The 14496-nt window shown below is 44.0% G+C and overlaps 6 protein-coding genes across 6 annotated transcripts; all 6 read right to left on the reverse strand.

Moving 5' to 3' along the window:
- Nucleotides 1-1668: 1668 nt before the first annotated feature.
- On the reverse strand, nt 1669-2239 carry LOC125490536 (histone H2A). The gene has a single exon (XM_048630034.1). It carries the CDS (start codon nt 2136-2138, stop codon nt 1764-1766), a length of 375 nt encoding a protein of 124 aa, XP_048485991.1. The 5' UTR covers nt 2139-2239; the 3' UTR covers nt 1669-1763.
- Nucleotides 2240-2930: 691 nt separating this feature from the next.
- Nucleotides 2931-4090, reverse strand: LOC125490525 (histone H1B-like). Its single transcript, XM_048630020.1, has one exon. The coding sequence runs from the start codon at nt 4004-4006 to the stop codon at nt 3314-3316; it is 693 nt and encodes a 230-aa protein (XP_048485977.1). The 5' UTR covers nt 4007-4090; the 3' UTR covers nt 2931-3313.
- Nucleotides 4091-5477: 1387 nt separating this feature from the next.
- LOC125490541 (histone H4) lies at nt 5478-6036 on the reverse strand. Its single transcript, XM_048630041.1, has one exon. The coding sequence runs from the start codon at nt 5954-5956 to the stop codon at nt 5645-5647; it is 312 nt and encodes a 103-aa protein (XP_048485998.1). The 5' UTR covers nt 5957-6036; the 3' UTR covers nt 5478-5644.
- Nucleotides 6037-9505: 3469 nt separating this feature from the next.
- LOC119694541 (histone H2B) lies at nt 9506-10038 on the reverse strand. Its single transcript, XM_038121035.2, has one exon. The coding sequence runs from the start codon at nt 9963-9965 to the stop codon at nt 9591-9593; it is 375 nt and encodes a 124-aa protein (XP_037976963.1). The 5' UTR covers nt 9966-10038; the 3' UTR covers nt 9506-9590.
- A 944-nt stretch (nt 10039-10982) lies between these two features.
- Nucleotides 10983-11553, reverse strand: LOC119691987 (histone H2A). The gene has a single exon (XM_038111205.2). It carries the CDS (start codon nt 11450-11452, stop codon nt 11078-11080), a length of 375 nt encoding a protein of 124 aa, XP_037967133.1. The 5' UTR covers nt 11453-11553; the 3' UTR covers nt 10983-11077.
- Nucleotides 11554-12244: 691 nt separating this feature from the next.
- On the reverse strand, nt 12245-13404 carry LOC125490524 (histone H1B-like). Its single transcript, XM_048630019.1, has one exon. It carries the CDS (start codon nt 13318-13320, stop codon nt 12628-12630), a length of 693 nt encoding a protein of 230 aa, XP_048485976.1. The 5' UTR covers nt 13321-13404; the 3' UTR covers nt 12245-12627.
- Nucleotides 13405-14496: the final 1092 nt, after the last annotated feature.

Consider the following 14496-nt stretch of genomic DNA (forward strand, 5'->3'; position numbering starts at 1 on the left):
CTTAGACAGATTCAAAATCTTCTTTAGAAATCATCGTATACGGTCAAACAATAAAATAAAATAAATATTATATAGCAAACAAACTACAAACCTAAAATTGTATCTTCGAAACAAAATTAGTTTCAAAATAATCAAACTTAGCGTTACCGTACCTAACTAATAATGGTTCATTCAAATGTCCGGCTTTTTGCTAGGACTTTCCAAATTTCTAAATGGTTATCCTAGTCGCGTTGTGCTTGCACGCACACAAACAAACTTATCTATTTCAAATTCTCTTGAACTTTATGTTAATGCAATAAAGACGGTAATATAATGACAAAATAAGGCTTTTGCTAGAGAAAAAAATGCATATTATTTCGTGATGCGCGTGAGGATGCGGAAGCCGGAAATGATATTTATTGTTAAATAGTTAAGGATTAGTTGCACTTGAGCTGCGTTTTGGAATAATAATAATTTATATGTTTTGTGTTTATGTGGGTGAATGAATTTTGAGGTTTTTTACTTATGATTGTTTGTTGTCAAGCGTCATTACATAAAAAATGTTTGGTGCGTATTGCGCGTATGCATAAATCTGCATATTATTATAATTCAGAATTGAACATTATGATTAATTAGTTAGTGTTATCTACGCTAAGAGGGAATATCACCTACAGTGCCACAAACTTATCTGTTCCGGTGACAGCTCACATAAATGTGTAATATTTCTTAATTCTATAAGATTTAAAGTTTGCTCGTATTGTTAATTCGCTCTTGCGGTATTAATAAACCCATCTAATCTATATCAATATACAATTCATAGAGTACTGAGATATGGATCAATTTACTTCGCTCTCACCGGAACAGATAAGTTTGTGGCACTATACTGTCTTATGTTGGCAAAAATATTTTATTCCTACCAAAAAGCACGGCTGTCATTGTTCCGAGATTTCGGCTGGCAGCATTTATCGATTTCGGAACGCAATCTACGGCGAGCGGAGACGGAAGTGACGTCACGCAACTGAACGCAGCGACAAGATGGGTGAACGAAGCCACTCTCTGTAATGGCGGTTTTGCTTTTTTTCTGCGGCAGCAAACAAAATTAGATATTGCGGGGAAAAGTGTTATTAACATTGGTTTTGATCAACGTGTTATCATTGTCAAAGCATTGTCGAGTTATTTGAGCAATGTAGAACTATCTGGACTGTGTTTGTATTGGACTTGGACTCGCCTACTTTAATTTGCTCAACACTTATTATTGTTTTGAGTTACCTATATTTATGTATACAGGGTGTAAATATTTATTATCTAATAGTATAGTTGGAAAAATTACAACACCTCTTTTATGTCAGTTATTAAAAATAAAATTCACACCACAGTGACCCCTTTGGTTTTGTGTTTACCCGCGCTCTGCGCCCGCTTGGCGCCAGCCATATAAAGAAAAAATAGACGAACAAAGCTAGCCAGTCATCAAACCAGTGCTACACGACACTGCTTTGGAAACAGGTTTTCGACACAGAAACACGAGACGACACTCGTTATCGAAAAATACAGAGACGACCCACTCCTAATTGAATTGTCTGTCTAGCTAGCTAGCTAGCTAAATATAAATGCCTACATAGTCCTAATATAATGTTATGTATCGTTCGTGTAAAGTCTTGTTGAAACAGTGTTTAATAATCATGAATAATATTGTGGCCCTGAAAAGGGCCGTTTTGCCGCTGACGTGTGCATGTGAAAGCTCACGAGCAGCGGAGTGTGGCGTGTCCGATGAACGACGACTCGATTTAAGCCTTCTTCTCGGTCTTCTTGGGCAGAAGCACGGCCTGGATGTTAGGCAGCACACCACCCTGGGCGATGGTCACGCCGGAGAGCAGCTTGTTCAGCTCCTCGTCGTTGCGGATGGCCAGCTGCAAGTGTCTCGGGATGATTCTGGTCTTCTTGTTGTCACGGGCGGCGTTACCGGCCAACTCGAGAACTTCAGCGGCCAGGTACTCCATGACGGCCGCCAGGTAAACGGGCGCACCGGCACCGACACGCTCGGCGTAGTTACCCTTGCGCAGCAGCCTGTGGATACGACCGACGGGGAACTGGAGTCCAGCACGGTTTGAACGGGACTTTGCCTTTCCCTTAACCTTGCCTCCCTTGCCGCGGCCAGACATGGTTGTTGGTTTGTTTCTTGATAGAGCGAGACAGAAGATGGAGCGCGCGCCGACGTGTGCAGCGAGCGAATTCACGAGTTGAAATGTATCTTACTCAACCGGCGACCCTCTATATATATATCAACGGGTGGTGTCGTGTACGGTGATACAAGCGTCGAGTAGTCACAAATCGCTCGTGTACTAACTTTTGTTAGCTTGTGTGCTTTTTTTTTTTTAATTTTATATGTCTACTATTACTTATAATGGGTACTAACAAGGTTATTTTGATATTAAGTACGATATATACAATACTGAATATAAAATAACAATTCGACATATTCTGTATCTCAGGTGTATTGTATGGTAGGTACTTATACGGTATAGGTACTTACTTACCTTACATGTACCTAATTTGTATTTTACATACTATACATGAAACGCTCCGCTCCGCTCCGCTGCGCTCCGCTTTAGTTTTTAACGAACATGTGCACCTAACCGCTCCTCCTCGCTTTGCTCGTCGTCGCACCTACCTCTAGGTTTCGATCCCAGGGATTTTTAAGTTATTTTCATTTTCAATATACCTACGTAGGTAGGTACCTAATAGTGTTCCGTCGCTAGAGGGAATTTTAGTTACTTAGGTATGTATGTGCGTATAATATTTTTGTAAGCATGATGTATGTCACCTTACATATTATTTGTATTTAGGTACTTATATGAAACGCTCCGCTCCGATTTTTAATTCGTTTTCAATAGTATAGAGTAGTCAGGCAGGTGAGGCCTATGTACTTACAACATTAGTTTCATACAAGTAGGTAGGTACTTATCCTAATTTAATATATTTTGTACCTAGTACCTACCTGCGTCGTGGCGTAGGTAAGTACACAATCGTCGTAGTAAAGTACAATAGAGAACAATTTGGTTTTCTCGAATTGTTTGTTAGCCCTGAAAAGGGCTTTTTGTTGTGCGGTATTAGCGCACTCACCGACCGTGGCTCGTGTGTTCGTCGTCCGAGTGTAGTCAGTCGCCCATTGTGTGCGTGTGCGTGCGTATCGAGTAGATGATACAACAGCGCAACAACAACACCACCAACGGTGCCGACGACATACGGTGCGAACACGATGGCGCACGTTCGATGGCTTCGTGTAGTCACTGCGGCGGCGGCGGCGGCAAGCAACACAACAAAAACCGTCGTCGGCTTACTTCTTGCCGGCGGCGGAGGACTTCTTAGCTGCGGGCTTCGCCTTGGGAGCGGCAGCCTTCTTCGGTTTGGGCGCCTTCGGCTTCTTAGTCGGCGGCTTGGCGGTCTTCTTTGCCTTGGGTGCGGCGCTTTTAGCCTTTGAGGGTGTGGCGATTTTCGCCTTCGCGGCGGGCTTCTTTTTAGCGGCGGCGGCTTTCTTGTCCTTTGTGGCAGCCGCAGACTTGGGCTTAGACGGTGAAGCGGAGGCGGACTTCTTCTTGGCGGCGGCGGAGGACGCAGCGACGGCCTTCTTGGCGGGCTTCTTAGCGGCGGCAGCCTTCTTGGCCGGTTTGGCGGCGCCTGCTGGCTTCTTGGCTGCGGAAGTTTTCGACTCGAGCTTGAACGAACCGGACGCACCCTTGCCCTTGGTCTGGATCAGCGCGCCGGACTCGACGGCGCTCTTCAGGTACTTTCTGATGAAAGGCGCGAGCTTTTCAGCGTCGACCTTGTAAGACGCGGCGATGTACTTCTTAATCGCCTGCAGAGACGAGCCGCTGCGCTCCTTCAGGTCCTTGATGGCCTTGTTGACCATCTCGGAGGTCTTCGGGTGCGTGGGCTTCGCTTTCGGCTTCTTGGCTGCTGCGGATGCCTTCGGCTTCTTCGCGGGGGTGGTGGGCGCGGGCGCGTCGGATGCAACAGCGGTGTCAGCCATTTCGATTGAGTTGATTGAGGTTGAGGTAACACGTAAGTAACAAGTAAGGAGTGTAGTTCGTAAAACGACCGTACGATGTCGCCACTAGCAAAATTTCGAGACACGTATTTCGAGCATTGCCGCACAGACAGACCGCGTGCCTCGAGACGTTTTCCGAGTTGATGTGTTCCAAGTTTTCACTAACCATGGTCGAATGATGATGATTTTTTTAAATAAAAAACAATGTCAGTGTACTGTTTTTATACGATATATGTGTAGTGTATACGTTTGTCGGGCGGGCGGGCTAATGGTTGGACGCTTGCGTACGGCGGGTTGGCGCGTGCGGCGCGTTAAATGTGGAGACGGCGTTGAGGAGCTCGTACGTGGTCTGATTTGTGGGCGTTTATCTCGGCGTGTGTCGACGGTGGCGGTGAGGCGGACGTCCACGGTGAAGGCGAAGAGAAGGCGCTCCCGGCGGGTGGCGGCTGCGGGCGCGGCAAGCGGGTGCGGATGGACTTTTGACGTGTCGAAGATGAACGGTCGTAGGACACACCGGTGTCTCGGCGGCATCACATGAAGGCAGTCATCAGCCGGTGTTGTGAGATGGCTGGCTGGTGACTGGTGGCCGATGGTCGTGCAGTGTGCACGTGCAGATGATGGTCAAACGCATCATCGCACTCACTTGTGCGTACCTAAGTAAAGGACTTACAGACAGACAGACAGACACACACAAGTAGGTAGAGAGAACGAGAGCGAGTAGGTAGGTGTACTACTTGACTGCATAGGTCATTTGGTACCGTAAGTATGATAGATTATGACCTAGGTACATACATAATATGCGCCTAAATACTAAATACATAGGTACACAAGAGTATTCGGTAGGTAGGTACTTACTTAAGTATATAAAACTGCAAACGCAGAATACGAACACCGTGTAAGTACGACTAACAATGTTCGTGTTCATTCACGAGTCGAGGTAAGTATTTATGTATGTCGTCCCATGTCAAGAAAAACATGAATACTTTAAAAAAAAAGTAAGTACAAATACATTAATGTGTGATAAAAAGTTTCATCTGTAAGTACCTACCTGCTTACTTACTTAAAATTAATTAGGTAGTAGTAGGTTACTAAGCAGATGAACGTGGTAAAACGAACGTGTGGTTGCATTGCACCGTAAAGGTAAGTACCTATTATACCTACCTACCACGTCTTTTGGGAGGTATTTAGGTAAACTAAAATATTATAAGTACTTATTAGTCGTCTCTTGAGGACTAATAGCGTAGGTACCTACTTAAGTACCTACCCATAAATCTATATACATACATATATTCTTTTATAAGCTTCGCACGCTTTTTCTGACCAATATTTTTCATAGGTACCTATATAAGTAAGAATAAGTGGGTAGGTACTTTTGCTGCCAGTGTGTAAATGTAAATACGCAAGCATAATGTACCTAGGTGTATGATGATGCATATAAATAATAATATAATTATTGTCAGTATAGGTATTATGAATCGTTGTTGCCAGTTTGAAGAAACTATACGTAAAACAAGAACAATTTGCGGCCCTGAAAAGGGCCTTTTTGTTGGTTACACGGTATCCTCGTAGCCGTATCGGCTGCGGAACACGATGTGCGCGCCGCGGTGCGGTGCGAGCGACTTAACCGCCGAAACCGTACAGGGTGCGTCCCTGACGTTTCAGCGCGTAGACGACGTCCATGGCGGTGACGGTCTTCCTCTTGGCGTGCTCGGTGTACGTGACGGCGTCACGGATCACGTTCTCTAGGAACACCTTCAGCACACCACGAGTCTCCTCGTAGATCAGACCGGAGATACGTTTGACACCGCCTCGGCGTGCCAGACGACGGATGGCCGGCTTTGTGATACCCTGGATGTTATCACGAAGAACCTTCCTGTGTCGCTTCGCTCCTCCTTTTCCCAATCCCTTTCCTCCCTTTCCACGGCCGGTCATCTTGAACTTGCTGTTGCTGCTTTCTCTTGATCAAACTGCGTGCGCACGACGGAGCCGGAGCGTTGTCTAAAAATTCAGGCCCACCGCGCGATATATATATCGTCGGCGGACGAGAAGCGGGAAAGCGAAGGGGCGCGGGGCCGCAGACAGAGACGAAGCGATGCGATGCGCGAGATAGAGCGGGTCAGAATGAGTATAGTGTCGTACACGATTTTGTACTCTTATTAATTTCAATATTAAGTTATTACCTATATTGTCTGAATATTTAAATATTTATGTTTATTATATATATAAATACATTATTACGACATCGAGACGAGACGAGATTTAGGTACTTACCTAGTTAGTTAAGTAAGTAAGTAAGTTTTATTCATGGTAAGGAGGTACCTAAGTATGTATGTAGGTACCTATTACAATTACAATTCTAGTAAGTAAATATGTACCTATGTATGTAAATGTATGTATGTACCTATGCAAAACAAATAAGTAAGTACCTACTTAAATACAATCATTCAACAAGCAGACACAAATTACAGAAATTTATACTAACCTACCTAGGTAGGTAGGTACTTAAAACTTTTGCCACCATAACGTAGAGTATAATATATAGGTACTTACCTATTTACTTACGCAACATTTTATTTTTATACATATGTACCTACTTATGTATTACCTAAGTACTTATATTTTATTTTTTACTGACTTACTTCAGGGAGGGAGCACCAATCTTAAACACACACACACTTGTTACCTAGGTTAGGTACCTATTTACCTACCACTAACTTTTTCTCATGAACAATGATTCACAATAATTTGAATTGTCAATATCAAAATTTAAAATAAGTACCTACCTACCTACTTAGTAAAAATAAAATACTTCAGTTATTACTTAATAATACGTACCTACAACATTTTTAGTGATTTTTGAGTAAATTAGATAGACCTAGTTGTATTATTAGTAGGTCTAGGTAGGTATTTACCTAGGTGCATACATTGTAATAAATACGCTTCCGCCGCCGCCATCTTGCGGCGCCATTGTCTGTTGCTAGCGAGTGTTGAAAAGAACAAAAATACGTAATTATTTAATTATCGTGAAATGTGAATTGTGTTTTGGTAGAAAGTAGTGAAAAAAACTTAGTGGTGGGTGACTGTGACAAGTGTCTGTGTTTTACATTGGAGTAATTGTACCGCTCCTACAGGATTTGCCAACAACACGTTTGTAAGTAACATTATTATAATTTAATATGTAAGTAAGTACTTAACTACCTACCTATCTATGTAGATTAGAATAGATGTGGTACCTACATAGTTTTTTGATTTTTAAATGTGAAAACAGTGCTCAGTTAATCAAAATAAGTTTGTAATCTGCTTGAATCATGCATGTGGCGCCCTCCGTTGTTCACAAAAGAAACTATGTAGTACTTACTTAGTGATTGGTTTTCTTGTTAGGCTATTATGTGTGTTATTTATTTATGTATAGGTAAACTGTACCTACTTATACGAAAGTAAGTACGTACCTACCTAGGTACTAGTACTGCATAAAAAAGGTGTAAGAAATGTATTTAGTTAATTACTTATGTAAGTACCTACTTAGATACGAAGATAAAAGTACTCAAGTAAGAGTAAGTAATCGTCTTCGTCTTAGTTTAAAGAAACAATGCGTATAATAATGAATGTTTTGTGGCCCTGAAAAGGGCCGTTTTGTTACAGCGAACGAGGTGCGCGTAATGCACGATGCAGCCACCGCTTAAGCACGTTCACCGCGGATACGGCGAGCGAGCTGGATGTCTTTCGGCATGATGGTGACACGCTTCGCGTGGATGGCGCACAGGTTAGTGTCTTCGAAAAGACCGACGAGGTACGCCTCGCTGGCCTCCTGGAGGGCCATAACGGCGGAGCTCTGGAAACGCAGGTCAGTCTTGAAGTCTTGCGCGATCTCACGCACGAGACGCTGGAACGGCAGCTTGCGGATCAGAAGCTCAGTGCTCTTCTGGTAACGACGGATCTCACGAAGAGCGACGGTACCGGGCCTGTAACGATGGGGCTTCTTCACACCTCCGGTGGCGGGCGCACTCTTACGAGCAGCCTTAGTTGCGAGCTGCTTGCGGGGCGCTTTGCCTCCGGTGGACTTGCGGGCAGTCTGCTTGGTACGGGCCATTGTTGTATCGTAGCGTAGCGACGGGCGCGCGCGATGAACAGAAGGGGACGAATAAAAACCATCGCGTTTCGTGCAGCTATATTTATAGTAGCGGTACGGTCTCCGCGGCGGGGTAAGGCGAAGTCGAGGCGCGCGGGGCGAGGGGTACCGCTCCGCTCGGCTCATACGTACGGGCTAATAATTTATCCTTACGTTATTGAGTATGTAAGTACTTAGTAAGTATCTATTTCATCCTTCTCATGCATAAGTAGGTAAGTGTATAGGTACCTACTTAGGTATATAATTAAAAAAAAAAAAAATACCTAAGTATGTAAATAATATAAATAATAAGTACTTAATATATATAATGAACACCTTATTAAAAGCATATATCACAAGAATACTTATACTTAAATGTTATTATGTAGGTAGGTACATAGTTAAGTATTTAGGTATGTTCTAAAATTTAATGTTTTCAACATAAGTAAGTAGGTAGGTACCTACCTAGTCACTCCCAACGACAAGACGTGAGTAAGTACTTACTTATGTTTAAATGGACTGTAAATAACACATCTAGGTAGGTAGGTAGGTAAGTAAGCAAGCAAGCAAGCAAGTATGTATGTACCTACCTAGTATAATCATAATGACTGGGAAACATACCTACTTATATAATAATTATAAGTACCTACTTATTTATAGGTACGAAAACAATAATCCTAGTAAGTAAGTAAAGTACTTAATTACCTAAATAATAAGAGATTCCAGAACGCAAACTAGACGAATTCATTGTAAGTAAGAGTACTTACTTAAGTATTTAATTTTGTATAAGTACTTAGGTAGGTAAGTACTTACTTATATGTCAAACCAAATGTAAGTTGTCACATCAATAATAATAATAATATAATGCCATGGTATTTTGCCGAAAATGTACTTATTTAAAAAGCCACAAGTATGTAGAGTAGAATAAACAACATTATCGATTATGTATGTAGGTAGGTACTTGCTTACTTAGATTAAGTAAGTATAATACAGTGCACTGAAATGAGTAGGCACGCATTCTTTCACATTTTAATTTTATTTAACTAAACGTCCGTTTTTGTTTCTTCCTTTCCAGGGTCACTCATACAAATCCATCCGTCGTCGTCGTGTGCAGTGAACACGTCGTCGCAGCTCCTCCGTCCGTGTATGTACCTAGTACCTACATAGATAAGTACTTACATTATGCCTAATATTTCACATTAATACGTTACCTAAGTGTAGCGAGTACCTACCACAGTGTGTGTAAACACAAGTAAGTAAGTGTAACCATCAATATACATATTATATATTGACATCATCTTATATTATGATATATAAGTAAGTAATCGTTTTTGTATGTAAGTATTGAAACAATCGTAAATCATCAGAAAATATTTGTGGCCCTGAAAAGGGCCGTTTGTTTCGGTGGTAGGCACAACATAGTGGCACCGTACACCGCTATGTTTGGGGGCACACACCTCACTTGGACGAGGTGTACTTGGTGACCGCCTTGGTACCTTCACTGACGGCGTGCTTGGCGAGCTCACCGGGCAGCAGGAGCCTCACGGAGGTCTGCACCTCCCTGGAGGTGATCGTCGAACGCTTGTTGTAGTGGGCGAGACGAGACGCTTCCGCGGCGATACGCTCGAAGATGTCGTTCACGAACGAGTTCATGATTGACATGGCCTTCGAGGAGATACCGGTGTCGGGGTGGACCTGCTTCAACACCTTGTAGATGTAGATGGCGTAGCTCTCCTTCCTCTTGTGCTTCTTCTTTTTCTTGTCCGACTTGGAGATGTTCTTCTGGGCTTTGCCGGACTTCTTGGCGGCCTTGCCGCTAGTCTTGGGTGGCATGGTGGCTTCAAACTGGATTCAAAACCGGAGATGCGAACGTTGCGAGTGTTTAGCTCGTAATACCTGAAACCGGGCCGACGGTCGGATTTTATTACGAGCGCGCGGCGAGGGGCGCTCGTTATGAGTCAGACGCGTCATTCGACCAATCGCGTTGCGGCATTCTGTATACAGCGAGCGACGCGGCGGCGGCGGCGGCGGCGGCGGTGACGGCAGAATCGATGCACGCGTTCATTTTCGTTATAATATTTTTACGTTTATGGTATAATTCCCCAGATGAAAATAGCAGTAATATACTTACTTATTACTTAATTATTAAGTATAACAACCGATACGATGTTAATCTATACTTATTACATATATTAGGTATGTACTTAATAGATATATTAGGTATTATTATTATGTTTAATGATGAACGCAATTACTTACCATAAAATTAAAAAAAAAAACTCTCCTACTTATTTTTAGTCTCCTGGTAGGTATATAAGTAGGTACTTAAGTATATTATTTTTACAATTATGATTTAAGTAAGTAAACTGTACCTAAGTAATATAATATATTTTTATGACTTTGAAAATCGCGCTACATAACTTAAACTACCCATCTATAACATTGAAACATGAATACTTAGTTCATAAATCATTATTTTACCAGGATACCATACATAAGTAGGTATGTAGGAGGTTAGATCTACTACTAACAGTATTAAAATAATATATGCAAGTAAGTACTTAAGTTAGTACCTAATTAGGTAGGTACTTAGTAATGAAATTATTTCTTATTACATCATATAATCGTAGTAACACGAATAAGTTACGTGTAAGCTTACTTACTCATTTTCATTTAAGTAATTATCGTAAGTTCATTAGACATTCAGGTACCTAGGTAGTAGTATATTATTGAATTGTCTGTCTAGCTAGCTAGCTAGCTAAATATAAATGCCTACATAGTCCTAATATAATGTTATGTATCGTTCGTGTAAAGTCTTGTTGAAACAGTGTTTAATAATCATGAATAATATTGTGGCCCTGAAAAGGGCCGTTTTGCCGCTGACGTGTGCATGTGAAAGCTCACGAGCAGCGGAGTGTGGCGTGTCCGATGAACGACGACTCGATTTAAGCCTTCTTCTCGGTCTTCTTGGGCAGAAGCACGGCCTGGATGTTAGGCAGCACACCACCCTGGGCGATGGTCACGCCGGAGAGCAGCTTGTTCAGCTCCTCGTCGTTGCGGATGGCCAGCTGCAAGTGTCTCGGGATGATTCTGGTCTTCTTGTTGTCACGGGCGGCGTTACCGGCCAACTCGAGAACTTCAGCGGCCAGGTACTCCATGACGGCCGCCAGGTAAACGGGCGCACCGGCACCGACACGCTCGGCGTAGTTACCCTTGCGCAGCAGCCTGTGGATACGACCGACGGGGAACTGGAGTCCAGCACGGTTTGAACGGGACTTTGCCTTTCCCTTAACCTTGCCTCCCTTGCCGCGGCCAGACATGGTTGTTGGTTTGTTTCTTGATAGAGCGAGACAGAAGATGGAGCGCGCGCCGACGTGTGCAGCGAGCGAATTCACGAGTTGAAATGTATCTTACTCAACCGGCGACCCTCTATATATATATCAACGGGTGGTGTCGTGTACGGTGATACAAGCGTCGAGTAGTCACAAATCGCTCGTGTACTAACTTTTGTTAGCTTGTGTGCTTTTTTTTTTTTAATTTTATATGTCTACTATTACTTATAATGGGTACTAACAAGGTTATTTTGATATTAAGTACGATATATACAATACTGAATATAAAATAACAATTCGACATATTCTGTATCTCAGGTGTATTGTATGGTAGGTACTTATACGGTATAGGTACTTACTTACCTTACATGTACCTAATTTGTATTTTACATACTATACATGAAACGCTCCGCTCCGCTCCGCTGCGCTCCGCTTTAGTTTTTAACGAACATGTGCACCTAACCGCTCCTCCTCGCTTTGCTCGTCGTCGCACCTACCTCTAGGTTTCGATCCCAGGGATTTTTAAGTTATTTTCATTTTCAATATACCTACGTAGGTAGGTACCTAATAGTGTTCCGTCGCTAGAGGGAATTTTAGTTACTTAGGTATGTATGTGCGTATAATATTTTTGTAAGCATGATGTATGTCACCTTACATATTATTTGTATTTAGGTACTTATATGAAACGCTCCGCTCCGATTTTTAATTCGTTTTCAATAGTATAGAGTAGTCAGGCAGGTGAGGCCTATGTACTTACAACATTAGTTTCATACAAGTAGGTAGGTACTTATCCTAATTTAATATATTTTGTACCTAGTACCTACCTGCGTCGTGGCGTAGGTAAGTACACAATCGTCGTAGTAAAGTACAATAGAGAACAATTTGGTTTTCTCGAATTGTTTGTTAGCCCTGAAAAGGGCTTTTTGTTGTGCGGTATTAGCGCACTCACCGACCGTGGCTCGTGTGTTCGTCGTCCGAGTGTAGTCAGTCGCCCATTGTGTGCGTGTGCGTGCGTATCGAGTAGATGATACAACAGCGCAACAACAACACCACCAACGGTGCCGACGACATACGGTGCGAACACGATGGCGCACGTTCGATGGCTTCGTGTAGTCACTGCGGCGGCGGCGGCGGCAAGCAACACAACAAAAACCGTCGTCGGCTTACTTCTTGCCGGCGGCGGAGGACTTCTTAGCTGCGGGCTTCGCCTTGGGAGCGGCAGCCTTCTTCGGTTTGGGCGCCTTCGGCTTCTTAGTCGGCGGCTTGGCGGTCTTCTTTGCCTTGGGTGCGGCGCTTTTAGCCTTTGAGGGTGTGGCGATTTTCGCCTTCGCGGCGGGCTTCTTTTTAGCGGCGGCGGCTTTCTTGTCCTTTGTGGCAGCCGCAGACTTGGGCTTAGACGGTGAAGCGGAGGCGGACTTCTTCTTGGCGGCGGCGGAGGACGCAGCGACGGCCTTCTTGGCGGGCTTCTTAGCGGCGGCAGCCTTCTTGGCCGGTTTGGCGGCGCCTGCTGGCTTCTTGGCTGCGGAAGTTTTCGACTCGAGCTTGAACGAACCGGACGCACCCTTGCCCTTGGTCTGGATCAGCGCGCCGGACTCGACGGCGCTCTTCAGGTACTTTCTGATGAAAGGCGCGAGCTTTTCAGCGTCGACCTTGTAAGACGCGGCGATGTACTTCTTAATCGCCTGCAGAGACGAGCCGCTGCGCTCCTTCAGGTCCTTGATGGCCTTGTTGACCATCTCGGAGGTCTTCGGGTGCGTGGGCTTCGCTTTCGGCTTCTTGGCTGCTGCGGATGCCTTCGGCTTCTTCGCGGGGGTGGTGGGCGCGGGCGCGTCGGATGCAACAGCGGTGTCAGCCATTTCGATTGAGTTGATTGAGGTTGAGGTAACACGTAAGTAACAAGTAAGGAGTGTAGTTCGTAAAACGACCGTACGATGTCGCCACTAGCAAAATTTCGAGACACGTATTTCGAGCATTGCCGCACAGACAGACCGCGTGCCTCGAGACGTTTTCCGAGTTGATGTGTTCCAAGTTTTCACTAACCATGGTCGAATGATGATGATTTTTTTAAATAAAAAACAATGTCAGTGTACTGTTTTTATACGATATATGTGTAGTGTATACGTTTGTCGGGCGGGCGGGCTAATGGTTGGACGCTTGCGTACGGCGGGTTGGCGCGTGCGGCGCGTTAAATGTGGAGACGGCGTTGAGGAGCTCGTACGTGGTCTGATTTGTGGGCGTTTATCTCGGCGTGTGTCGACGGTGGCGGTGAGGCGGACGTCCACGGTGAAGGCGAAGAGAAGGCGCTCCCGGCGGGTGGCGGCTGCGGGCGCGGCAAGCGGGTGCGGATGGACTTTTGACGTGTCGAAGATGAACGGTCGTAGGACACACCGGTGTCTCGGCGGCATCACATGAAGGCAGTCATCAGCCGGTGTTGTGAGATGGCTGGCTGGTGACTGGTGGCCGATGGTCGTGCAGTGTGCACGTGCAGATGATGGTCAAACGCATCATCGCACTCACTTGTGCGTACCTAAGTAAAGGACTTACAGACAGACAGACAGACACACACAAGTAGGTAGAGAGAACGAGAGCGAGTAGGTAGGTGTACTACTTGACTGCATAGGTCATTTGGTACCGTAAGTATGATAGATTATGACCTAGGTACATACATAATATGCGCCTAAATACTAAATACATAGGTACACAAGAGTATTCGGTAGGTAGGTACTTACTTAAGTATATAAAACTGCAAACGCAGAATACGAACACCGTGTAAGTACGACTAACAATGTTCGTGTTCATTCACGAGTCGAGGTAAGTATTTATGTATGTCGTCCCATGTCAAGAAAAACATGAATACTTAAAAAAAAGTAAGTACAAATACATTAATGTGTGATAAAAAGTTTCATCTGTAAGTACCTACCTACTTACTTACTTAAATATAATTAGGTAGTAGTAGGTTACTAAGCAGATGAACGTGGTAAAACGAACGTGTGGTTGCATTGCACCGTAAAGGTAAGTACCTATTATACCTA

Source organism: Plutella xylostella, chromosome 24 (assembly GCF_932276165.1).
Source record: "Plutella xylostella chromosome 24, ilPluXylo3.1, whole genome shotgun sequence".
NCBI classification, from domain to species: Eukaryota; Metazoa; Arthropoda; class Insecta; order Lepidoptera; family Plutellidae; genus Plutella; species Plutella xylostella.